Here is a 25,847-nt window from a genome sequence, read left to right as displayed (position 1 = left end):
GTAAGAAATCAAGCACAAAACTCACCAACCATTTTTTGGAAAAGAATCATAGACCTGAAGAGATATCTTGGACTGTGATTGAACAGGTTGGCAACGAAAACTTCCTCTTGGAAAAAGAGCAGAGGTGGGTGTTTCGCATCCAATCCCACAAAATAGGTCTGAACGACAATATACCCTGGGGCCAATTATAATCTCTACATAGCTTGAACAATCCTATTATAGTAACTGTTCAATTAATCACCCAGAGAGATCATACAGTTCCCCTAAGAAATTCGGCATAAGAATAGTATCTGCAAACAAAAGAGACCATTACAAACCACCAGATTCGGATATATGGGTGATACATGGTAAACTAATGTCTTGGAAACACAAGATCAACTGTAGAAAACTATATATATATACCAGAAACCTCATCGTAGCCAGTAGTAAAAAGCGTAGAAAGACTTCCGTTTTTTTCCCTCTAGACTGTGCCAAATAGCGGCAGCCATCTTAGGTCAGCGCACTAGTTTTTCCGTGGGCGTCAACACATGTAGCTGACAACGCGGAACTGAATGGGTTCTTAACTGTGCAACGAGCGAGAGACCGGCAGTCTTCGGAGCAGCACGGGGGTAGGAATAAAGACAAGCTCTTATGCCGGTGATGTAAGTAATAGACTCAGACCTCGAGTCTTTAAAAAATGGGTCACGGGGGCATCTAAAATCACAGATATGAGCTGTATATGACAGATGGGTGCGGTTTTATTTTACAGTCGACCGCGCTGAACACCCTTCGCCTGCAAGCTCATGGGGCATTGAACACTCATAAAGAGAGTACGTATAACGCCATCACGATGGCCATAGTCGCTATCACCATTGTTTTTAAAAAAACGCGGAAAAAGGGTTTCCATTTCTCTACCTGTTAGGTTGGTCGTTTGAGTGTGTTGAGTCGCAATTGTATGGGTGATGAAACAAATGTGAACCCCTTCAGTATGAGGGCTCTGCAGAATACGTCTGGTGGAATCAACCAGTTATGAGAGGTGTATAACATCGGCCTTTTATCAAATAATGCACAACAATCGTTTATAGTAGCTCAAGGCGATTCGCTTCTACTATGACTCATGACAACAAAAAATATTTGTAACAGTATTCGATTGAAGAAAAACACGTATTTATGTTTTCTCCCTTTCTCTCTCTCTTTTTTTCCTTTTCATTTACAGAGACCGCAATAGGTCAATATTTTTGAAAATTACCATGCTTCACTGGGGCCAGCTCATGCCCTGAAGCTCAAACGGTCAGCTTATTTTTGCTGTATTGTTTGTAGGACAGTAGGCTTATCATTGTAGAACTGAGCTATCAGTAGTAGGGATCACTATATGGTCCTGATGAGTAAGCAGTGGGGGACTGCTTACGAAACATGTCGACTAGGTAGCAAGCTATTGCTCTACCTCACATTCCCCTTCTTAATGTTCCCAGCTAGAGAAGTTAATAAAATATATTTTTCTACTAAGCCAGGGAATTTTTAATTTTTGTATTTTCTGCACTCACTAGTAAGGTCCCTACACTTCACTGACACCCCTACACCTACACATAGCCTTTGTCACAACTTAAGTGCTCCCGCGTAGTTCGTTTGGTCGTAGCACGCCCCGCCCCGTTATAGGGATGGGAAGACCCCTATGATGAAGCATGACACTAAAGGATTTTTTTAGTGTGTGAGGGGTATTTTAAAAAGCACATAGTGCTCTTGTCTTACTAAACCCAAGAGAGAGCCTAGTATCTCACTGAATCCTTTATAGAATAAAAAACACTTAAAAATTTTAACACCTCGTCACATTGATAGAATCTCATTGTTTATATGGCAGATTAAGGTAGCCAAATTCTAAGACCTCAGGAGCCAGATCGCCAGATTGAGCTGTTGCGGATCTGGATGCTGAATGTCGCCATGGTTCTGCGTCAAGAGCCTGGGTGTGAGGTGCAGCCTTTGATGCATTACCACAGAGAGTTCTAGAAACCATGGTTGGCGTGCCCACATTGGAGCAACCAGGATGAGAGTCATCGAGTGCTGCTTTAGCTTTCGTGCCACCAGCGGGATGAGAGGTGCTGGGGGAAAAGCATACGTAAATTTGCCTGACCAGTTCATCCATATCGCATTTCCCTGCGACTGTGGGTGAGGGAACCTGGCGGCAAAGCTTTGGCATTTTGCGTTTTCCCTTGTGGCAAACAGGTCTATCTCTGGATGACCCCACTGCTGGAAGTACGGGCGGAGTACTGATGGATGTAACTCCCACTCGTGTATCTGGTGGCTGTACCTGCTGAGCAGATCCGCCATCTGATTGTCCTTGCCCGGGAGGTGTTCCGCCATGAGGAAGATGTTCCTCTGAATGGCCCACTTCCACATGCTCTGAGCCAGATGAGACAACTGTGGAGTGTGTGTACCTCCCTGTTTTAGGATGTAGTACATGGCCGTCATGTTGTCCGTCCGGATCAACACGACCTTGTTGCACAGATGTACTTTGAAGGACTTGAGCGCCATGAAGATTGCCATCAGCTTTAGGTAGTTGATGTGCATTTTCTTCTGCTGCGTCGTCCATAGTCCCTGCACCGTGTAGTGGAGCACATGAGCTCCCCATCCCTGGAGAGATGCGTCCCTCGTCAGGGTAATCTGTGGCACAGGCTCCTGGAACGGTCGGCCCTTGCAAAGGTTGTGTGGATTCCACCAATGCAGAGAGTTGTACGCCCGACCGGTCACCAACACTAGGTCGTTCAACAGTCCCTGAACCCGAGTCCACTGATGTGCCAAGCATTCTTGGAGCGGACGCATATGCAACCTGGCGTGCGGGACTATGAAGATGCAGGAGGCCATCATGCCTATCAACTGCATGAACACTCTCGCTGGAAGTGAGTGTTGCGGTCTGAACTTCTGGATGAGCGACTGGATGTTGTCGATCCTCACTGAATTCGGCTGAGCCGAGGCTGCTAGAGTATCTATCGTCGCACCCAGATACTGCCGCACATGTGCTGGCTGAAGGTGTGACTTCGGATAGTTCAGCGAGAAGCCCAGACTGTGAAGGAGATGAATGGTGTGGGACATGTCTGCGGCGCACTGCTGGGCTGACTTTGCTTGAACCAGCCAGTCGTCCAGATAAGGATAGACGTGAACGTTTTGTCTCCTGAGGTGCGCCGCCACTGTTGCCAGACATTTTGTGAACACTCTGGGGGTTGTGGTCACCCCGAAAGGAAGGACCTTTAATTGGTAATGCCGATTCCGAATGGTGAACCTGAGGCATTTCCTGTGTGATGGATGGAGTGGGATGTGAAAATAGGCATCCTTGAGATCCAAGGTCGCGAGGAAGTCTCCCTGATTGAGTAATGGAAGAACCTGCTGCAGTGTTAGCATGTGGAAGTGTTCTGAGAGAAAGTACTGGTTGAGGGGCCTCAGGTCCAGAATAGGTCTGAGGGACCCGTCCTTCTTGGGGATTAAGAAGTACAGGGAGTACACCCCTGTGCCTTCTTCCTCTACTGGCACGAGCTCTATTGCGCCTTTTTGCAGCATGACAAGAACCTCCTGCTGCAATAAGTGCAAATGCTCTGCTGACATAGGACGGTGCTTTGGTGGTATGTTGGGTGGAGTGGATGTGAGCTCCAAACAATAGCCGAACTGGATAAGTTTCCTGACCCACCTATCTGTGGTGATGGATTTCCAGACTGGCAGGAACTGCTGGAGTCTCCCCCCGACAGGTGTTGGATGGTCGGGGGGCAGTGACAGGGAGTCACTGTTTGTTGGTGTGAGAAGTTGGCCTGATATGCAGTGCTCACTATTCTGGTGATCACTATGTATCAGTCCAAACAACCCTTATTGATGATTGGTTGTAAGTCAACCTTATAGACCAGCTATCATAGTAGCATGGATACGAGCAGTCTAAGGCTAAGACTCTAGAGGGCGTGTTAAGCCAGCTGTTTTACCATCACATTACCCCTTGAACACCAAGTGAAAGGACACCACACAAGTTGTTATGAAAATAAACAGATATTTATTTATAACAAGACTACCCTGAACTCTTTATGAGTCAGGGAGCTAAGCACACAACAAAACTCTTACGAAAATACTTTAAGTCGCACAATTTACACAAATGCCCTAGGGGCACGAAAAACCATATACACAGTAAGTGGAATGCGAACTTGCTAGCAGGTAAGTAGTACTTTTCTAGACTCAGGAATCGCTAGGCCTACAATTCTAAACACTGGGATTAGATGCAGGAGGCCTGTGGACGTCGTGTGCAGAGTGGGAACTCTCACGCGTAAGGCGGGAAAAAGTCTATGGAGGCTAGCAGTTGCAAAGTTACTGTTCTCGGGCGAACCCGACTAGGTGGGTCGAAAACAGGGGTGGATCCGAACACTTAGGATGTTGGACTATGCTGAAGCACCGGAGTACTTGGTTTACCTAGCCCAGGGGCTGCGGCTGCACAGGGTTGAAGTTGCGTCGGAAACCCACGTTGAAGAACCAGGAGCCTGAAGAAAGAGTTGCTGGCAGGTGGCCAGTGAAGAGAGTTCGTGGAGATCCAAGCCTGGATCAGGAAAGAAGAAACCTGTAAGCAGAGGGGACCAAGTTCTGAATCACTAGCCAGTGATTTGAGTGGGCACCAGGTTGGCACCAGACGAAGTCCCCTCAGCCAGGTGAGTGGGCGCTGCTGGGCTCTGCAGTCTCTCGGACCAGGAGGCGTTGTCGGCGACCAGGATGGAGGTGCGAGCTGTCCCATGAAGGTTCTTGCTGTCGACGTCGCTGGACCCAGGATTGGGGCAACAAGTCTTGGCAAATGCAAGGCCCACGCGGTGGACCTAAAATGGCGTCTTGAGTGGACCAGGAGGGTCCAGGGTGCTCCTCTGTTGGAGGGGAGCAAGGGCTAGTCTGGAGCAACCAGACCAGCAGTAGTTGTCGTCGTGGAGCGTCGTGAAGGGGTCACTAGCCAACGGGCAAGTGACCTGGACAACGCGGTGAGCAGCAAAGAGCAGAAGGGCCCCACGCAGATCTCGTGGATGCAGGGGGGCTGAACTTCGGTGCTGGAGCTGCTCAGGGTCGGGGCTTATCTTACCCCAAAGCACTCAGTCGAGGGTCACTCGGGAGTCGTGCTGGACAAGCGTCGTGCAGTTCTGAAGATGGCCGGTCCCTCGAGGTCTCGTCGCACCCACGGATCACAGCTGGGCTGATGATGTAGGTTGGGGTCAGAGGTGCCAGGGAAGCCGGTTCTCGTCGTGCTGGAGCAGTCTTGATCCGAAGGAGAGACTGGCAACAAACCGCGATACTTGGTTGGTGCCTGCTGCTGCAGGGTGACTACTCCTTAGTCACAAGGGAGAATCTTGGGAAGAAGTCTTGAGTTCCTTTCGTGGAAAGTAGTTTCAGGATTCAAAGATGATCTGATTTGGAAGGGGGCCAGTTCCTACCTTTATCCTGCAAAAAGGGGCTGGCACGCGACTAAGTCCTGCCCTATGGGTGGGACTAGGAGGGGGGTGGTTACACCCCTCTCCTTTGGCGGGCTTTCCCCAGATCAGGGGCTGGAGTGCCCCTGGAACTGGTTCCAGCCGGCCTATGCACAGTGAGCACCGGGGTGCCACTTGCAGTCACCTTCCTCTAAAGCCCTGCCTACCTAGGATACACAAAATCCTGTCTGGGACGGTGCTGGCACCGCCCCTGGCAGGAAACCCTTTGTCCTTGCCTCCTGGGCTGGGAGGACTCCCAGCAGCAGGAGGGCAGACTTGTGTCTCGGTGGCAGCATCCATTTTGTGGAGCTAAGGCTCTGTCTAACTTTAACCGGGGTTACAGGTTACATACATGTCGTGTCCCTCTAGAAGGGTGGAATGCTAACCCCGTCGCCAGAACTGGCGAGGGGTTAGTATTCCAATTCGTATGACACCTTACTCGACATGTTTTGATAAAGCGATACCAGAGTTGGCATATAACCGCGAGGATTATAATGCACTTAAGAGTATATGGTATGCGATATCATGGAAACGGCTAAGGGATGGATCCCGAAAGCCGCAGACAGGCTCAGCTCATGCCAGAGCACTATCTCACACGATTCCAAGCACTCTGCCTTCAGGATTGTTAAGGCCTGCCATAGGAGTGACTGATAGGAGATCTGTGTGCCCATATAGGTTTAGATATAGGAATACTATATCTAAAGCAAAGGGTGATTACACCACTTTGCCCCAGCTGTCAAGCAGCCAGTTGTGTCTGATTTGGATGGCCAGCCAGGGGTGGCATAATACATGCTGCAGCCCCTGGTAGGCCCTGGGTACACCTATGCCCTGGGTACCTAAGGTACACTGTACAGGGACTGATAAGGTGACTCAGTATCCAATTAGATATGTACCTAAGGTACATGGAATCCATTTTACAGAGAGAGCAGTAGGCCTGGGGTCCTGAATAGCAGGGCCCCAGGTCAACTAAGTTAGAAAACCAGCAAAACACCAGGCAAAAAGTTGGGGGCAACCATAGTCAGGGATCTACCTTCCTACAGTTGGTGGCAGAGGAACGGGAGTTGTTGTTGCCTCTGCCCTTGGTGCTGTTGCCCCGATGTCCTCCTCTACTCTGCTTGGTGTACGAGGATTGCGCCCCACCTTTATTGAACTGTGTCTGCTGTGACATCTGGCCTCTGTTAACACCTCGATTGCCTGAGCGACGAAAAGTGTTCCCTCGAAACTGTTGGGACTGGAGAGCTCCCATGGACTTGGCAGTCTCAGTATCTTTCTTTATTTTTCCCAGGGTGGTATCCACCTGTGGACCAAATAACCTGTCAGGGTTTACCGGCTGGTTAAGGATGGTAGTTTGGATTTCTGGTTTAAAACCTGAGATTCTGAGCCATGCTTGCCGTCTAAGCATTACACTGGTATTAATTGCTCTGGCGGCAGTGTCCGCAACGTCTAGTGCGCACTTAATGGAAGCGTTAGTGATGAGCTTCCCTTCTTGGATAAGCATCTCCCCTGCCTCTTTATATTGGTCAGGAAGATGTTTTAATAGGGTCTCTAGTGTGTCGTAGTGTGCCCTGTCGTAACGTGCCAAGAGTGCTTGCGTGTTTGATATACGCCAGATATTAGCAGCTTGAGCTGCTACTCTCTTTCCAGATGCCTCCAGCACTTTCGACTCCTTGTCCGGGGGAGGAGCGTCACCAGTGGTCTGCGAATTCGCCCTTTTGCGGGCATTAGAAACCACCAAAGAGTCTAATGGCAACTGGCCTTTGATACAGGTAGGATCGCCAGGTGCCGCTCTGTATTTCTTCTCGATCCTAGGGTTGACCACCCTGGACCGTGTAGGGTCCTTAAAGATGTCCGCAGCATGCTTAAGGACCCCCTTTAGCATAGGAAGAGTCTTGACAGTCTTTTCAGCAGTCGAAAAAGTGTCAAATAGGAAGTCCACATCCACAGGGTCAGCATGTAGTTCCACATCGCGGTTCTTGGCTGCTCTCTCAATTAAGGCATTAAATGCCGCAGAATCCTCTGTGGGAGAAGTCTTAACATTGTAAACCTGAGGGTCATGGACGGTGTGCTGATCCCCCTGGTCACCTGCCCCTAACCAGGAATCCTGTTGCTCATCAGGCTCTGTGTGGGCTGGGAAGTTATATTCCTCGTCCTGCTCTCCTGCATCCTCTCCCTCAGAATAAGTGGGTGAGGGTGTCGCAATTCTTTGAGACTGTGGAACAAGTGGTTCGACCATGACCATGGAATCTGGAGCAGGCCTTTTGCGCTTGAGAGGAATGGTATACGATTCCAAAGGCTGCGTTGCCGTGACTTTCCTCTTGTAAAGCGTAAGCTTTCCGGTGTCGGCATCGATAAAATGCTCTGTCTGCTCCTCTTGCAAGTGTTGTTGAGGCAGCAAACTCTCAGCCGGGTGAGCTGTCTTCGATACCCCAGAGTCCTTGGGCACCAAACGGGGTGCGAAGGCCTTCGGCGCCACCTTCGGCGGCAACGTGAATAGGATTGGCGTCGAAGTCTTCGGCGTCGAGACAACGGGCTTCGTGGCGGAAGATGTCTTCGGATCCGACTAAGCTTTGTCTCTAATGCGCTTGAGTGAGTCCGAGACCTGGTTTGTAAAGTAAGCGGACAGCTTCACACCCCCAGGGGAAGACCCGAGCGTCGATGACTTCTGCTTCTCGGAGCGAGGTGTCGGAGCACCCTCCTTAGTCGCGCCACGACCCCAGTCTGTGGCCGTAGATGCGTCCGGCGACTGCTTCGGATCGGAGGCCTTGACCACCGGCATCGAGGTTCCGGTCTTCGGCCCGATGGCCTTGCCTGATGTCGGCTCGATGGCCTTCTTTGGCTTCGGATCGACGGTCTTCCTCGGCTCCGAGTCGGCGGCCTTCTTTAGCTTTGGCTCGACGACCTTGACCACTTTCGGCACCTTGACCGGGTCGACAACTTTCGTCGGCGCCGACCGCTTCGACACCCCGGAAGAAGACTGCGTCGATGGGGGAGCAGACGTCTTCGGTTTCGATGGCGCCTCCGCCATCTTTGTTGTAGTCGACACCGATGGTTTCGGTTTTGACAATGGTGGCTCTGCCGAAGTGTCCGTGGCCGGGCCAGAAGGCGTGGCCGTGGATGCTGGTATACGGTCTTGGGTAAGGCCGAGTGGCGATCCCTCGACCTGAGCCTTTGTAAGTGTTCGAACGGGGCATAGCTCTTTCTCTGAGCTATCTTCCATGGCCCCATAGGCCTCATCGTCGTCTCCTACCTCTTCGACGACTTCTTCAAAATCGAGGCCTTCGACATCCGCGTTGTATTCGCATTCGACGTCTACCGTTGGAGGTGAAATCTGCATTCGAACCTCTTGTCCGTCTGCTTCTTCATTGTCGAAGATGTCCACCGGTGCCGGTGCAGACTGCCGGGCCGCCATGCGCGCCACGCGCCGAAGAGTCTTCGTCGATCGAAACTTTGAACAAGCCATGCAGCTTGCTTCATTGTGGTCCGGCGACAGGCACTTGTTGCACACTGGGTGGACGTCGATGTGTGGGTACTTAGATCCACACACGGGACACTTCTTGAACGGGCTCCGTTCCATGTCGCGTCGTCGGGGTCTTGCTGCGTCGACTGGGCCTTGATCACTTAAGAGTCACGGGACTCCCTGGAAATCCAACTCAGCTGAGTTGGAACCGAACTGGGGCACCGAACGCAAACAATACCGACGTATAGAAAAAGGCCCTAGGGCCTCGAAAAGTTCAAGTCGATTCCGACTGGAGATAACGAAAAGACATCTGAACCCAATGGCGGGAAAAAACAATCTGAGGATGGAGTCGATGCCCATGCGCACTGTAGTCCAGGGGAGGAGCCACCTATCTCGTGATACTTCGAAGACTCTTCCAGGACAACAATGTGCAATCATCCGGACCCAACACTAGGCGGCGATCTATGCTATAGATATGAATTCAGCAGCCCACATGCCTCTAACAGACGATTTCGGACCCAACCACTAGACCAGGGCATAGTGAATGCAGTGGATGTCATGCTTGTTCAAGACAAAAAGAAATAGCTGCCGAGATCCAGCGGGAAATGCTTTGTTTAGTAAGTGGAAGACCTTTTCTGGGCGTGCTGTAAGCTACAAATAGCGGATTTGACTTTCTGAAAGCTTTTGTCTTGTCGATATAACATTTTAGGCACAGTTTGAGATCCAATGAATCCAACAACCTTTCTGCTGCTGTACTGGGATTTGGGAAGAAGGAACACAAAACCACCGGCTCATTGAGATGGAAATCTGAAGTGACTTTTGGAATAAACTTCGGCTTTGTCCGCAAGATCACTCTGTCTTGTTTAAATTGTAGAAAAGGGTCCTGAATCGAGAATGCTTGCAGCTCACACACCCTCCTCGCAGAGGTGAGCGCAAGAAGGAGAGCTGTCTTCCAAGAGAGATATTTCAGGTCAGCCCTTTGCACCGGCTCAAGGGGATGCTTCATGAGTTAAGGACTATATTAAGATGCCAGGTAGAAGGCAACATTTTCACCGGAGGGAAGGTCCTGTACAATCCTTTCAAAAATTTTTGATCAGTCTGTGAGACCAGAGAGAAGGACCCGCTGAAGATCTCTCTTAACGGGATATTGCAGCCAAGTGGACCCTGATGGAGGAGTGAGCAAGGTCCGACGTTGCCAAGTGTAGAAGATGAGGTAAAACTTGCTCCGGAGAAGAAGTGAAAGGGTGTATTCCTCGACCCCTACACCAGATACAAAACCTCTTCCATTTCAGAGAATACCTTTAATTGGTGCTATCCGCTCGTGCTCGAGCTAGGATGGCTCTACAGTCAGGTGGAATATTCAAATTATGAAGCTCTCGGAACTCAGGAGCCAGGCGGCTAACCTGAGAGATGTTAGATTCGGATGTTGGACTTGCCAGTTGCTCATTGTGAGTAGAGATGGACACTGCTTCAGACAGATCGATGGCTCCAGAGATAGGCGGTGGAGTTCCGTGAACCAATGCTGTTGTGGCCAAGTTGGGGCTATTAAAATGAAAGTACAAGGCTCTGCTTTCAATTTTCTGAGGACTCTGGGAAACATCGGGAATGGCGGAAAGGCGTACACAAAGACATTGCGCCATGCGATCGAAAATGCATTCCCTAAAGACCCTGACTGGGGATGCGAACTTGCGAAGTGTGGGCATTTGGCGTTGGATCTTGTGGCGAATAGGTCGATCTGTGGAGTGCCCCATCTCGAGAAGATTGTCGAGGATCTTCTGATCCAGTTCCCACTCGTGAGATGCTGTTTTCTGTCTGCTCAACGAGTCGGCGAGTACATTGTCCATGCCTGGGACATACTCCGCCCGAAGTGATACCTTGTTTGTTATTAGCCAGTTCCAAATTTTCAGCGACTCGCAAGAGTGTCAGCGAGCGCGTCCCTCCCTGCTTATTGAGGTAGTGCATTGTCGTAGTGTTGTCTGTCCAAACTAGCACAAGGGAATTTTTGATTCTTGGCAGGAAAGCCTGAAGGGCCAGGAAGACCGCTTGCAGTTCGAGCAGATTGATGTGAAGTTTTTTTCTCCGTAGGAGACCACTTCCCGCTTATCCGTAACTCTTGCAGAAAAGCTCCCCAACCTTCCAAGGAGGCGTCTGTTGTGATAATATGAGGAGCAGCTGGAAGTAGGAATGTCAAGCCTTGAGAAAGGTTTCGAGATGACATCCACCATTGCAGGGCTTTGACCATCTGAGGAGTCACTTTTATGTGGTAGTCGAATGAACCTGTGCATTGGACCCACTGCTTCGAGAGTGCCTCTTGTAGAGGCCGCATCCGTAGACGACAGTGAGGAATCAGGAGGATACACAATATCATCCCCAGAAGGGGTTTGAAGAGGCGGACTGTCAAGACCTTCTTTGAGGCTACTATAGCAGCTAGTGCCAGGAGCTTGTTCTTCCTCTCTTGGGATGGGAAAGCTTTTGCTGAACGTGTGTCCAAAGTTGCACCCAGGAAATTGATGCACTGAGAAGATAGTAGGACTGATTTTTCCTGATTGAGCGTGAGACCCAAGCAATCGAAAAGTCTTAAACAGTCGTTGGAAGACCTGGACGCGACTTCTAAGGATGGAGCCTTGATCAGCCAGTCGTCCAGATACAGAAAGACTTGGTGATAGCGCTGTCTGAGATATGCCGCCAAAGGGGAAAGACATTTCGTGAAGATGCGAGGTGCAGACTTGAGCCCAAAGGGCAGGACACAAAATTGAAAGTGTCTGCCCGCTACTGCAAATCGTAAATATTTTTGGGGATTCCTGTGAATTGGGATATGGAAGTAAGCGTCCCTCAAGTCTAGGGACGCCATCAAATCTTCTTTTTCCAGTAGTTGCAAGACCTCCTGGATCGTTACCATGCGAAACGACTGCTTCTTTAGGAATTGGTTGAGGGCCCTGAGGTCCAAGATTGGTCTCCACTTTTTTCCTTAATAAAAAGAAGCGGGAATAAAATCCTTTTCCCCTTTGAGATGGGGGTAACTTCTCTATTGCTCCTTTCTGCAGCATATTAGAGAGCTCTTGTAGAAGCAGCCGCAGATTTTTGTGATGCATTGGGCGGGGCGGAGTTTGTGGAGGGATTTGTATGAATTCTATAGAGTGGCCGAATTGTACTAATTGAAGGACCCAAAGGTCCGTAGTAATCTTTTTCCAATTTTGTAGAAAATGGGAAATCTTTCCTCCAATTTTTAATGAGTGAAATGAAGTCTGGACTGGCTGAATAAACAGGTCATTGTCTGTGCCCGTTGTTCTTTCGCTGTCCTCTACCCCGAAAGGACGACTTGCCATAAGAGGATTGCTGGCTTTGCTGTTGTTGGCACTGTTGGAATTGTGGTCTACTCTGGCCTGAAGAGTAGGAAGATCTGTATTGAAACTTCCTCTATAGGAAGACTGCCCTCTTCCTCTATTTCGACGAAAGGACTGGTTCTTATACTGGAGAGTGCCCAAAGCTCTCGCAGTGTCTGTGTCCTTTTTTATATTTTGCAGTGCTTCATCAATTTTGGAGCCAAATAGTAACTGGCCATCATAAGGCATGTCCAAAATCTGTTTGCACCTCAGGACGGAATGAGGTTGCTTTCAGCCACCCTTGGCGTCGCAAGACTGCTGCACCAGTCAGCTGGCGGGACCCTGTCATAGCGATGTCCATCGCACAGTCTATAATTTCTGACGCCGATGTTTCACCTTCTAGCAGGATCTTCTTTACTTCCTCTTTGGATGCATCTGGTAATTCCGACAGATATGGGGCCATATCTGTCCACAATTGTCTATTATATCGTCCCAAAAGCGCTAGGGCGTTGGCAGCCTTCACAGTCATCGCCGACATTGAAGAAAACCTTTTCCCAATGTTGTCCAATCTTCTTCCCTCCTTATCAGGAGGAGCCGAAGGATTCCTGGAGTTCTTCTGGGCCGCCTGTGGTAGTCGGAGGAGCCGGAGATTCTGGAAACCTGCCTATAATCCTGGATAAGGTATCGCAAATCCGTAACTAGAGATGCAGGAAGACAAACCATAGGAGTAGGTGGTGGATGATATACCGCCTCCTAAACTTCCTCCTCATCCGAACTCTGGCATTTTACATGCAGTTCCGAAGGGCTTGTCGCCATCTGGAACAGGTCACCCTCATCAGAATCCTCCTCCTGGAGGAGACGTGCTGGAGGAATTGGTTGCACCCGGCTTGGTGATGTTAACTCCAGTGTCCCCGCCTTTTTTGTGATCCTTAAGCGCACGCATGTTGTTTGAAGACCAGAATCCATCCTAGTCGACGAGCCAGTCGACGATGTGATCGTCGAAGGTGGAGTGTCGACAGTGGTCATAGCCGGTGGAGACATCGTCGACGGGGCCACCGTCGACGATAGAGATATTCCTGTCGTCGACTATGTCTTTGTCGACGGTTCCTTCGTCGACGGTGTTCTCGTCAATGAGCCCTTTGTCAAAGAGGCTTTCGTCAACGATATTGGCTTCGTCATCGAGGTAGTCGCCGATGCTGTCGTCGGCGAGGTCAGCGTCGACTGGGTCTTCGACGGCGTTCTCTTAATGGCTATAGTCGACGACAAAACCTTACCAGCCGTCGACGATGGGGTCGTAGTCGTCGACGATGAGAATGACGACGATGCTGTCAACGTGGAGACTGTCGTCGTCAAGGTAGACACATAAGAAGCTGTAGAGACTGCCTTCTTGAACGATGAAGGTGCAGTCGACGATATCGTCGTCGACGATGTCGAAACTGGCTTCTTGAAGGTGTGAACTTCCTTCCCAGTAGTTGTTTTAGCCATAACCTCTGAAGACTTTTTTGATGTCTTCTTTTGAGGAGGAGCCGTAGGGCTAGAATAAGCCACCCTTGGTCTCTTCAGAGATAATTTTGAGGAGACTGAAGAACCTTCACTCTCCTCAGAGGAACCAAGGTTCTCTCAGTCCTTTAGCCTCTGGAGCCAGATTAAAAGGCGTCCTTCACGGTCCTTGAGGGTTTTAGTGGAAAAGGTACGACATACCTTGCAGTCTTTAGCCGAATGATCTGGGTACAGGCAATACAGGCAGTCCTTATGCTGGTCATCAATGTGTAGCCTTTTCTTTCCACAAGAACCACAGGAGCTAAAAAGACCTTTTTGGTGTGTCAGGCATAGTATATAGCAGTCACTGAAGAAACAGGAGAAATGTCCCAAAATACTGTTAAAACAGCTGTGAAGAAACAAACCTGAGCAGAGCTCAGAGGAGACTCCCTTAGCACAACGTGCGGTAGAAAATCTGAGGGACCGAGGCTCCTTCCAGGAGGGTTCTAGAGGGAGGTGGCAGCTGATTGGCTCTCTTCTAGAGTTTGGTCCTTTTTACAAAAGGACAAGGATAGGTTACTAATGTGAGGCCTGTGGACCTACTTCTTTATATGTCTTTAGGACATTACTTTATGTACCGGGGACTCCCATCCAGACGATGGGCAATGATTCAGGCATGTGAATCTATGAAAGACACCCATAATACTGGATAAGGGAAGATTATAGTCACTGACGTTCTTACCATAGACATTTACTGTTTGACATCAATGGACTTAACTTCAGTAACAGGTAAGGCATAGACTTACTAGCAAGTCCGAAGACTGCTTTCCTCAACATGAAAGCACCATCACTGTTCACGGTCTGATACATTTTCAATGTTGCAGTGTGTCAGGGCACATCAGCTAACGTAGCCACTTCACTTGATGCACCATTCGACTTTGCAACACATTTCAAACGTCACACCATTTAGCTTCCGGTCAACTCTGTGTGTATGTGTGTGTGTCATACATTGTCAAGACGCCTGCTCTTCAGCACTTGTACAGTTGCAAATTCCATTAAAAAAAGCTAGGACTCTACATCACCTAATTTGACAACAGTATCATTGCGACCTTTTCCCTTCACAATTCTGTCTTCTATTCACCCTGCCAGAATAAAAACCAAGTGCCATGGTGGTTACTTCACAGTTAGACTAGTTTGAAATGTGCTTTTAACATCTAAAAAAGTTAAAGGTGAAAACTGATTTATTGACAGTCAAACAATTTCTGAAGAAGGGAGAGTCCTGCAGTTCTTTTCAGCTCAGCTTGTGACAAATCTCACCATTGTCCCAAAATATGAAACTCCATTCCTCACAATTCATGCAAAGATTAGGTCTACAGCCAAACCTCCCCTTTAGCTAATCTCGTTTAGAACATTTTAATTTTTTTTCATAGAAAACGTAAAAAAGAATTGACCTGCAATTTAATAAGGATAAAAGACAGACTTTACATGCTCCACTTTTGAGTTACTTTCAGCTACTGCACCAGGATACTTTGAATAAATCTGTCAAAAGCCGCCCCTGGAGACCACATCCTGTTAGAGATCAGAGTTTGGAAGCAGATATTCTGAAAAGAAACACTTTCAGAATCTGTTTAGGATGTAACCACCTGCTGATAATGCATAATGAGCCGGTAAGATAGGATTTTAAAGAACAAAGACTTTTAAATGTATCAAACAGATGTTCAAACTGACAATACCAAGCAATTGCTCATAGTGCAGAGTAAAATACTCGCTGTCTTCTCACAAGACTGGCCCCAATCCATCCAGGGCAAGCTACATTTTGCATACTCTTGGGATTCAATGATTCACTCAGTGAGCAAACATGCTGCTGTGCAACTTAATGATTAAAGCTATTTAGATTCGGCATTAGATGCAACAGTAAGTGTTTTTAATGATGCACACTAAACCAGCCTCACTCCTAGTATGTAACTTGTGCGGAGGAATAGTGCTCCCCTATTTCTGGAAACAGAAGACCGGCCTACTGGGAAAGACAGATGGGAAGGAGAACCCTTCAGATGTTGAACCTCTTCAATTTGATAACATTTCAATAGTTCCTAGGCCGGAATAATCCCATATTCATTAGCCACAAGAATCCAGATTATTGCATTTGAACAGTGAATATAGGACCAAGATCAATCTATCTACTGAACTTTAAAGCAGGTTCACAGAAATAGGAGGTTCACAATTCAAAATATATCCCAATTAGTTCTCAGTTACCTCCTCATCCCGTGCAGTGCTATGGGGCAGCTTAAGCCCTATGCAAAAAAATGACATGACATGCTCTTGCTCGAAATTGACGAAAAATGCCTTCCAATTGACCATTGAAATCTTACCTTTGCACTAGTGATTGTACCAAAAGGAGTGAACTCTTTCCGCAGTCGTTCGTCATCAATACCATCATCAAGATTTTTCACATACAAGTTAACACCCTAAAAAGCACGAAGGTTATAGTAGGATAAAGTCAATTGAGATCAGTTAACTTAAGAAAAATAAATTAACTTTACCTGATGGCTGGAAAACGTACAATAAACTATTGATATATTTAACATCTTGCATTACTTTTGTAGCTTCTGGACTAGTACATGTTTAAATGATTACATTACACTTGGCTCATGATTAAGACTGGTTTGGGTGGGTATTGTAAAGAAAGGAAAGCAAGAAGTGTACTCATCTATGACGGGCCTACCTTTGACGATATGGAGCTATGATGGTAGTTGTCGACTTATCAATGGTATTGAAGTGACACTTGTCTGTGTAATCAGACAACTTCATTTTTGTAGTACATTTCTTTCCTTATCTTTTGATTGAAATGTCACAGATGGGCTATATTCTAGCAGAAGACATGGTTATGGATTCTCCTTCTGAAACCTCAGACCTAGGCACCTTCAATGCGACAATAGAGGATCTCTTGGTGTGAGTGTAAAACCACAAATGCCCACTGTTGCCCCTTTTTTTACACACTTTCACTATTGTAAATACTAGGCTATTTTCCTGCCCATTTCATCAGAGAAGTGGAAAGGGGATGCGATATTAATCTAAAAGAGGCCAATGCTGCACAAACACTTTTAAAGTCGAGCTGGATGACCCATGGTAATTTAAAAATGACTTTTTCATAGATAAACAAGCATTATAGCAAGACCACTAGGTCTTGCCTATGAGACCGCTAAAGCCTTTGCCAATGTATTTTAGCCAAGTTGGACAGCAGCGTAGCAGGGCTAAAAATAAAGTTAGGAAAATAAGTGCTTTGACGTGGCTAGCACTAGTACCACGTCATAGCGCTTTTTTTGGGTGGGTGGACAAGACGGGCAAGGAAGGGGGGGTTGGGGGTATGGGCAAACTACGATCACAGGGTGGGTGGCTAAAGAAAGAAGCAACATGTAGCGAACTACACTCCAATAAAACACTTGTGAAAACACAGTATGTATTTTAAGTCACTTCGACCGTTTGACACTAGGGAACGCAGAAGTATACAAAGTAATGGATGGAATACTTGAATTCGCCTCAGCCATTAGTAATTACTCGGGTCACATCCTGATCCACTTATTTTGCACATTATGTCACCTCAGTCTGAACCCAGCTATAGGGAAATCAGTCTTGGCCCTGCTCCACAGGGAGCAGTCAAGCCCAAACTGAAACCATGTCCTCCCTGAACCGGAACCCAAGAAACCAAGGACCCATTTCGCCCTTGGAAACCAAGGACTCATTTCGCCCTTATGGGCTCATCAGTCGGTTATAGCTTGGCTTCAGTGAGTGTGTGCACAACATCCACATCTGGGCATACCCGTCCCACTTAGGCCAACATACTAAAGTATACAAAAAGTGATGGATGGAATACTTAAATGGGCGAGTACCAACTGAGGGAGATATGGTGGGCGGAAATAGAGGGATTAGATGCGGCTGCAAGCAATTGCAAGTAGCTAAGATTAGGTCAAACATTCTATTCATCACCTTGTTTTTGCATTTGACACACCATTTCAGTGTTGACTGTTTTATGGCCCCTGTGGACCATAGGTTGAGGTGCTTAGGAGCGCTTGTCCATTGCCTTTCTTCAGTAGGAGTCCTTTGTTGATGCAGAGTCCAGATAAACAAGTTACTCATCTTCAGTAACATCCTTTCTGGTGGATATTCTAATCTCAGATTGCTCTCCTTTAGAATATTGCCAAGTGCCAGACTGGATCCAGCAGACCTAAACAAGGCTTCCAGTGCAGCTCAGTGTTGACTTATTTCCACTCTAGAAAGGACGATGGAGCGGCATTTAGGCACCTCCCCTATGCGTCATTGTCAATCTGGGGTACCAATCTGCAGTTAAGAGTATTCACCAGATAGACTGTAAAGTTAATTTGTTCTTTGGATGGATATTTCTAATTGCAGATTCGTCAACTTTAAAACAGATCAGTTCCTCCCAAGGCAATGGGTCTGCGGAATGGCTCAGACCAAAAAGTCCTGCATGAACGAATGGGTGAAATGCCCTTCCGGTCAGACCTGGATGTTAAGACAGCAGTGCTTCTTGAACTGTGTACCAACATTCACATTACGGCCTGACATGTAAAGGACAGGCATGGCGCTTGCCCGCAAAGCGGTAGCAGTCTTGGCCCTGATGGAATAGGCCCGCCACACCTCCCGAGGCTACTTTTTGGGCAGTGTGTAGCAGATCTTCAGCGGGAGGACAATCCATTTTATCAAAGTCCTTTTCTGCACTGCCTTGCCCAAGGCCCCAGAGAACCTGTCAAGGAGCAGATCTTCCATCTGATGGTTTTTGGTGCGATCAATGTAAAAGCTTAATGCCCTTTTGGGGAACAGCTGATTGTGTCTTCTCTTTCGAAGAATGTGGCAGGGCAAAGAACATTGGAAGAGTGAGGGATAGCGCAGCATGAAAAATCAGACTACTTTAGACAAACCTGCCGTCTTGGTCCTCAGCACCACATTATCAGGAAAAATAAGGTGTAAGGCTGTACAGCACTTGGTGTTCTCTCACGAGATAGGCAGAAGTGCCACCAGAAACACTGCAACAGTGAGGACATGTAGTGGATAGCTGTGCATGGGTTAAAATGGCATGCACGAGGAAAGGGTGGCAGAGACTTGAGGTCATTGTGGAGGTGGGAGCTCGCCCCAATGACTGAGCAGACACCCCCCAACCCCTTAAAGCAAAAATAAACATATATCTCCCCAGGGTAAAGTGGGCTTGCTGGTACCTGCAGGCAAGCAGATTGGAGGGAAGCATCTCCCATCTGCCCTGAGGGTCCAGTGGGCTTTCTCACCCTCCCAGGGAGAGAGAGCATTGAAAAGGGAGGTTTCTCCCCATTCCAACAAAACCTCCCCCGGGGGCGGAGATATAACCCCGAGCACCGATGTAAGTGAAAGTAAACGAGGCCTTTTACATTCACTTCCTCCGCGATGAGCTCAGCACGCTATGCACGCTGATGGTCATTAGAGAGAAAAGGCCTCCGGCTGCCCAGAAAGCTCTGCCCTAGCAGCTAAGCCTGAAAAAAGGAAATCCCTTATGCCAGGCCGTACTGGAGCCATCCACAGCACGAGTGCTGCTGTGATGGATGCTTCCAGCACATCCTTATCATGCAAGAGGTTTAGCAAAAAATACAATAGAAACATTAACTAAAATAAAAAATAAAAAAACTTTCACAGACTTTTTTTAAAGTGCATGAATGGGAGAGGAATCTGAGCAGGGTAGCCACAGGCTGCAGCTATGTTTAGCAAAAAAAGTGAAACTACGTATTCAAGTCCTCCCGTGTCCCATCATGCTGTTTAGCCTGAAGATATCTTTTTTTTGCACATTGCAAGTAAGGGATAGAATTATATAGAGAACACATCTTTATTCCTTAAGCCAAGGAAGAGGGAGCGTTTGCTTATGATCAGAGGAAATTTCTCAGAAGGAAAGCTGGCATTACAGATCAACTGTTTCAACCCTTCTGGGATCTCCCTTGATAATGAATAAGCACCGAGTAGAATACAAGCCCATCGCTAAAAAAAACATGGTGGCGGGGGATAAACCAATGAAAACTACGCATACAGTTCTCAGGAAGTGAGAAGTGAAGGAATCAAATTTGCAAATAAGCCTTTTCATCTTTGAAGGCGATCTTTAAAATAATTCCGAAAACCTCTGGCGCGGTATATGATAAAAACAGGTACGTTTCCTCTGTGTTGTATGTACATGAGAATCTGCTATGCGTTTCGGTTCTCTGGATCTAATCTTTTTCGTCTATATGCGCTACAGTGCTTTTTGGGTGCAATCGAGGGATGTAAATTCAGATATGCAGCAAACCTGCTGTGGAGCTAATAAACGTTGCACACACATGAAATGTATGTACACAGTCTGGGACCTCTCCTTAAAGAAATCGGTTCACGATTTGCCTACATGCAGATTAAAGCCTATTTACTGCTCTCATCCCCCCCGCTTATCTTTTGAAAATTTGTTTTTGTTCTCATTAACACTAAAGCTGGCTACAAGGCTAGATTTCAATTTCTTGAAGTTACCTGGTATCTGGTGATTCTGTCTTGCTTCATTTGTTCAAATTTACGTTTCAGTTCAGTTTGCCGTTCCACCTTCTTTTGAGCCCGGCCCACGTAAATCTGTTTTCCATTCAGCTCCTTTTGGTTCATATCATCCACAGCCTTAAAGACAAAACAGTTACTTTAAAGCATGTAGAGCAATATATTTTATCATTCAAAGTTGTATTCTGTTTCCAATTAAACTTGCAACAAAGAAAATATACAGACATGTGAAAAACCCAACCCCACCCCAGGAGATCAAGAGTGCAATGTGTGAGTTACAAAATTAGGTACACCGAAGGTTGAGATGACTAATCTCACTCAGCAAGGTGTAAAAGGTCCCCTAAAATACCCAGCAACTTCATTCCCCTGCTTACCTATGGAGCAATCTAAAGTGCTTTCAATGTCCAGGGAGAAACAAACAGACAGTTTCATTTGCAAGATATTAAGCCGCAAATACAGTCTAGCAACACACAAAACCCTCTACTGACAATCCATCCTCCGTTCAGAGTTCCTTTATAACCAGGATCCAGTATTCTCTTCAGAAGGGATCCTAATGCTAAGGAAAGCAATTTCTAGAGAGTAGACCTGGGAAAGGATCCGTCACTGGATTTCGGTATGCAGACTAAGGCAACAAACTTTCCTAGCATCTGCTATTTAAGAAGAGTCCCCTCCCTCACTTCTCCCTTGCAGGCAGGGTTGCTATATCAAGCCATTTGTAAACATTCTCATCCCACTAACACAGCATTCTTTGACCAACGCAGATCTCTTCTGGGCGCCTTATGGGCTGGCGGGCAGGCGCATTGCTTTTGGAAGGTATTGACCCTGCTGCTTGAGCAGGGCAGGACCTGCGTGCCGGACATGGAATTATACTATTGTGGCAGTCTCGCTATGTGCACTACTGGATACACTCGATGACGTTTCAACCACATATTGCAATACAGGCAGATAATGCCACTCCCTGCCCATTGGATAAGTCCCCAGTGTGTACATGGAATGAGATTGATGCTGTCAAACGTGTGGTGTGGGCCTATCGGACTGAAGATATGGGCATCCAGCAACAATTGGGAAGACCACAACTAAGGGTGATGGGAGACCTCTAATCTGATGGCACACCTAATCTGATGGCACTTTCATCACCCTGCAAGATATTCAGAGCGGGACAAACTGCACACCACTGGATGTTTTCCTCTATCACCGATTCCGGGGCAGTTGTGGAATGAATCAAAGCACTTTTGTCAGACAGCATGGTAGCTTGCTGGTTGAGGACTATATACTTTGTTCACCATCCCCAAGTAACGAATTATGAGACTGTACACTAATGTGCAAAAGAAAGTCCCAGTTAAAAAAAGATGGGGTGAGGAAGGAGTGCCAAACAGACCTTACATTATGCAGTCAAACGGGCATGTTTTTGCCTAACTACAGGTTGTGCCTAATACAACTCAAATTCTTTCGCAGACTACTGCACACCCGCAAAGATATACAAGATTGGGCTAACTGCTGATGCCCTTGTTTGAGGTATGGTTCACCTGATGCTGACTATGTATTTGGCGTGGTGATGTCACAGGGTGGAGACCTTCTGGACCTCAGTCTATGACTGAATGGAAGAGATGGTAGCTGACACAGTACTGAGCTATGTTACGGACATTCCTGTAGACACTCGAAGCCTTATCACCATTATGCTACTATTAGCTAAGAGAAGGATGGCAATGCACTGGGTACGGCGAGCCAGTCTAACATTGAACTGTTTGCCAAAGGATATGCCCACTGCCAGAAACAACTGAAAGAAAAATGGAAGCTCATGTCTGCTAGAACCCGCACCAAGGACATTTAGCGCCCACTTTGCCAACTTGGCCGGGTGCGACGCAGCAATGGGATAAAACAATGCTATAGTGAGATATTTTTGTGAAGACGGATGGCTGCAAGACGTCTGCGTGCTGGTGGATGTAAGCCTGCTCTTTCAGGTGCGCACTTGGTGCGCACTGACTAGACATGGAGTTGTCTGCCACCGAATACACAGTGGCCATGTCATTCTCACCAGAATGTTTGTTACCGGTTGGTGTAGTTTTGCAGCTTGAAGATCTTTCTGGATTCACTATGCTGTGCATTATTCTGCGGTCTAGTGGTTGGGTCTGTAATCTTAGTCTTTTCTCTCTTTTGTCATAGCCCAGGTGGAAGTCGACATCCCACCCTTTGGTGTACTTCCTGTGACGTCAGCATGCTTCCTGCAGAAGCTCTTACCTTTGGGTGCCATCTTCGAATTATTTTTTTCTTGACATGTTCGTGAATCCTTATTGAATGTTTTCAAGTTCTTCCTATGAATTTCCACCTTGTCTCTTAAGGTGTCTGTTTGTAGATTGTTCTTGTATTTACACCTTCTCCTGCCTCATCTTTCTGGTAGAGGTGGGTGGGTTCGCTAGTGAATCCAGAAAGATCTTCAAGCTGCAAAACTACACCAACAGGTAAGAAAACTATTCGTTTTGCAGCGTGAATCTTTCTGGATTCACTATGCTGTGCATAGATTTTGTAGCGGTTTCTCATCTCTGTGGCGGCTGGGTGGAAGATGAGCGTTGGTTATTGAATACGTGCTGGAGCACCTTTTGTCCGACTTGTGCTTCCTTGTTCATCTGTATATCCACACAGTAGTGCTTCGTGAACGTGTGCACCGAAGCCCATGTTGCCGCCAGGCATATGTCTTGTATGGGTGTGTTAACCAGGAAGGCTATCGTAGCACCCTTTTTCCTAGTGGAGTGGGCACGCGTCCCCTCTGCTAGCTCTTGACCTGCACGTTTGTGGCAGAGTTTCATTGTCTGTGCGATCCATCGTGCAATAGTCTTTTTTGTTACTGCCTTTCCCATGAAACTGTTGGCGAATGACACAAAGAACTGTTTTGTTTTCCTGTGTCCCTTCGTCCTCTCAATGTAGTGCATGACTGCCCTTCTGGCGTCCAGGGTGTGCAGAGCTCGCTCTGCGCCAGTTGTTGGTTTTTGGAAAAAACTCGGTATCTGTATAGATTGGTTCATGTGGAATTTGGATACCACCTTCGGCATGAAGTGTGGGTCAGTCCTCATCACAACCCTATCATTGTATATTTGTATGTAGGGTTCTTGTAGCGTTAGCGCCTGAAGCTCGCTTACTCTGCGTAAGGACGTTATTGCAACCAGGAAAGCTGTTTTCATAATTAGCATCTTAAGGGAGGCCTTGTGAAGTGGTTCAAAGGGATCTTTCATGAGTTCCGTTAGGACTATGTTCAAGTTCCATGCAGGTGGCGGCACCCGCTTGGGTGGTGCGATCCTTTTCGCTCCTTCTAGGAATCTCTTCACCACCTGTGATGTGAAGAAACTCCTGCACGTCTCTCCCCTTGTGTAGGCGACTATCGCTGCCAAGTGGACTCTTAACGAGGATGAGCTAAGGTTCTTCTCCAGCAAGTGCGTCGGGTACTTTAGCACCGTGGAGTCCTTCTTCATCTTATTGTGAAGTCCTTCTTTTCTGCACCACATTGTGAATCTTTTCCATTTCGCAACATAGCACTTCGGAGTGCTGGGCCTTCGTGCCTCCCGAAGGACCCTCAGCGTGCTTTCTGGCAGTCTCAAATGTGGGAACTCTATGTCCTCAGGAGACATGCTACTAGGCTCAGGCTCTCTGGTTCTGGGTGCAGCACCTCTCCGTTCTGCATGGAGAGTAGGTCTTTCCTCTTGCCGAATCTGTGGGGTGCACACTGTGCCATCTCCATGATCTGAGAGTACCATGTCGGTCTGGCCCACTGTGGCGCGACCAGTATCAGGGTCATGTTGCTCGCTCTGCACTTGCTCAGCACTCTGTGCATCAGTGGTATCGGGGGAAAGGCGTAAGCAAATGTCATGGACCAATCTATCCATAGGGCATTCCTCAGTGACCCCTCCTCGAGTTGTCTGGATGCGAAGTTTTGGCATTTTGCATTCCGGCGTGTGGCAAACCGGTCCACTGATGGTGTCCCCCATCTGTCGAACAGCCACCTTGTCTCTTGAGCATTGAGCTCCCACTCGTGGGATGCCGATGTCTGTCTGCTGAGCCAATCTGCTTGTATGTTGTCCTTCCCTGGTAGGTGTATGGCTAGCAGGTCTATCTTGAGAGGGATGGCCCATCTCCATATCTCCTGCACCAGCGTTGAAAGCGGGGCTGACTGTGTGCCCCCCTGCTTGTTGATGTAGAACATCGCGGTGGTGTTGTCTGTTTGTAGCAACACCTTGTGCTTGTACAGTCTTGTTTGGAAAGCTTTCAGTGCAAGGAAGATTGACTTCAATTCTAGGTAATTGATGTGTTTTGTCGCATCTGCTGGCGTCCACAGTCCCCTCACCTTGAGCTCCTCCATGTGAGCGCCCCATCCCTTCAGGGATGCGTCTGTGGTGATGGTCACTGTTGGCGTTGGGGGCGTTAGAGGCTTTCCCCTTGTTATGTTCTCCATTGTCCACCATGTCATCTCCTTCTGCACTGCGTGCGTTACAAACACTAGATCCTCCCAACTGCCTGTAGCTTGTGACCATTGCTCCTGTAGCCATTCTTGAATGGGTCTCATGTGGAGACGTACATTTGGTACCAGGTGGATGCATGATGCCATCATCCCCATGATCTTGCTCGCACTCCTCACTGTCCGAGCTTGTCGCTTTCGGTAGAGGCGAGTTTCCTTCACCAGCGCCCTCGCCCTCTTCTCGCTGGGGAACACCTTGCCCTGTAAGGTGTTGATCTGTGCTCCCAGGAAGATCTTCACTTGTTCCGGCTCCATTGATGATTTCTTCCAATGGATGGAGAACCCCAGGCTTATGAGCGTGCTCGTCACTGTGTGTGCGTGTTGCTTGCATTTCTGGTATGAGTTTGCTTTCACCAGCCAGTCGTCCAGGTAGGGGTATACGTGTATTCCCTGCCTTCGTAGGTGCGCTGCGGCTGCTGCGAGGCACTTTGTGAAGACCCTTGGTGCTGATTTGAGCCCGAAGGCTAGTGTCGTGAACTGGTAGTGGCTTTCTCCGATGGTGAACCTGAGCATATGCTTTTGCTTTCCGTTCATTGGGATGTGCAAGTAGGCGTCCTTGAGGTCTATCGTGACCATGAAGTCGCCGATCTGCAATTGCAGGAGCACCTCTTGCAGGGAGGTCATTTTGATTTTTTGCGTTCTTATGAATTTATTCAGGAACCTTAGGTCCAGAATGGGTCTCATTGTCTCGTCTACTTTTGGTACCAGGAAGTACGTTGAGTATATTCCTTTGTTTCTTTCCTTGAAGGGTACCCGTTCTATGGCCTGCTTCCGCAGGAGTTCCTTTGCTTCTTCCTGAAGACACTCTAGCTGCTTGCTTGCTAGTGGTTTTCTCTTTGGTTTTCTGCTTGTTGGCCTCCCCTCCAACTCTATGCAGTATCCGAATTGGATGATGTTGAGGCTCCATTTGTCTGATGTGCTTTCGCTCCATTCTTGGAGGTAAAATCTTAATCTTCCTCCCACTGGTGTTATGTGGTCGTAGATGTCTAGCTTGTCTTGACCCCTCTGTACGTGCTGCCCCCTGGGATCCTTTCTGTGGGCGGGCACACGGAGTTTTTTTAAGTCACTTAGAGGCGGGCTGCTGTCCCCCT

At 47.8% G+C, this 25,847-nt stretch overlaps 1 protein-coding gene across 2 annotated transcripts in view; it reads right to left on the bottom strand.

Moving 5' to 3' along the window:
• Positions 1-25,847, bottom strand: part of PABPC1 (poly(A) binding protein cytoplasmic 1) — a 486,449-nt gene that overhangs the window by 240,411 nt on the left and 220,191 nt on the right. For both annotated transcript variants that reach the window (XM_078686948.1, XM_078686946.1), the window contains exons 7-8: positions 20,235-20,372; positions 16,079-16,174 (exon numbers count right to left, since the gene is read on the bottom strand). In XM_078686948.1, the coding sequence (XP_078543074.1) occupies positions 16,079-16,174; positions 20,235-20,372 (234 nt within the window). The remainder of the gene's footprint in view (positions 1-16,078; positions 16,175-20,234; positions 20,373-25,847) is intronic.

Source organism: Lissotriton helveticus, chromosome 4_1, assembly GCF_964261635.1.
Source record: "Lissotriton helveticus chromosome 4_1, aLisHel1.1, whole genome shotgun sequence".
NCBI classification, from domain to species: Eukaryota; Metazoa; Chordata; class Amphibia; order Caudata; family Salamandridae; genus Lissotriton; species Lissotriton helveticus.
Note: the sequence above shows the minus strand (reverse complement) of the source record. Positions and strands in the feature narration are given on the sequence as shown.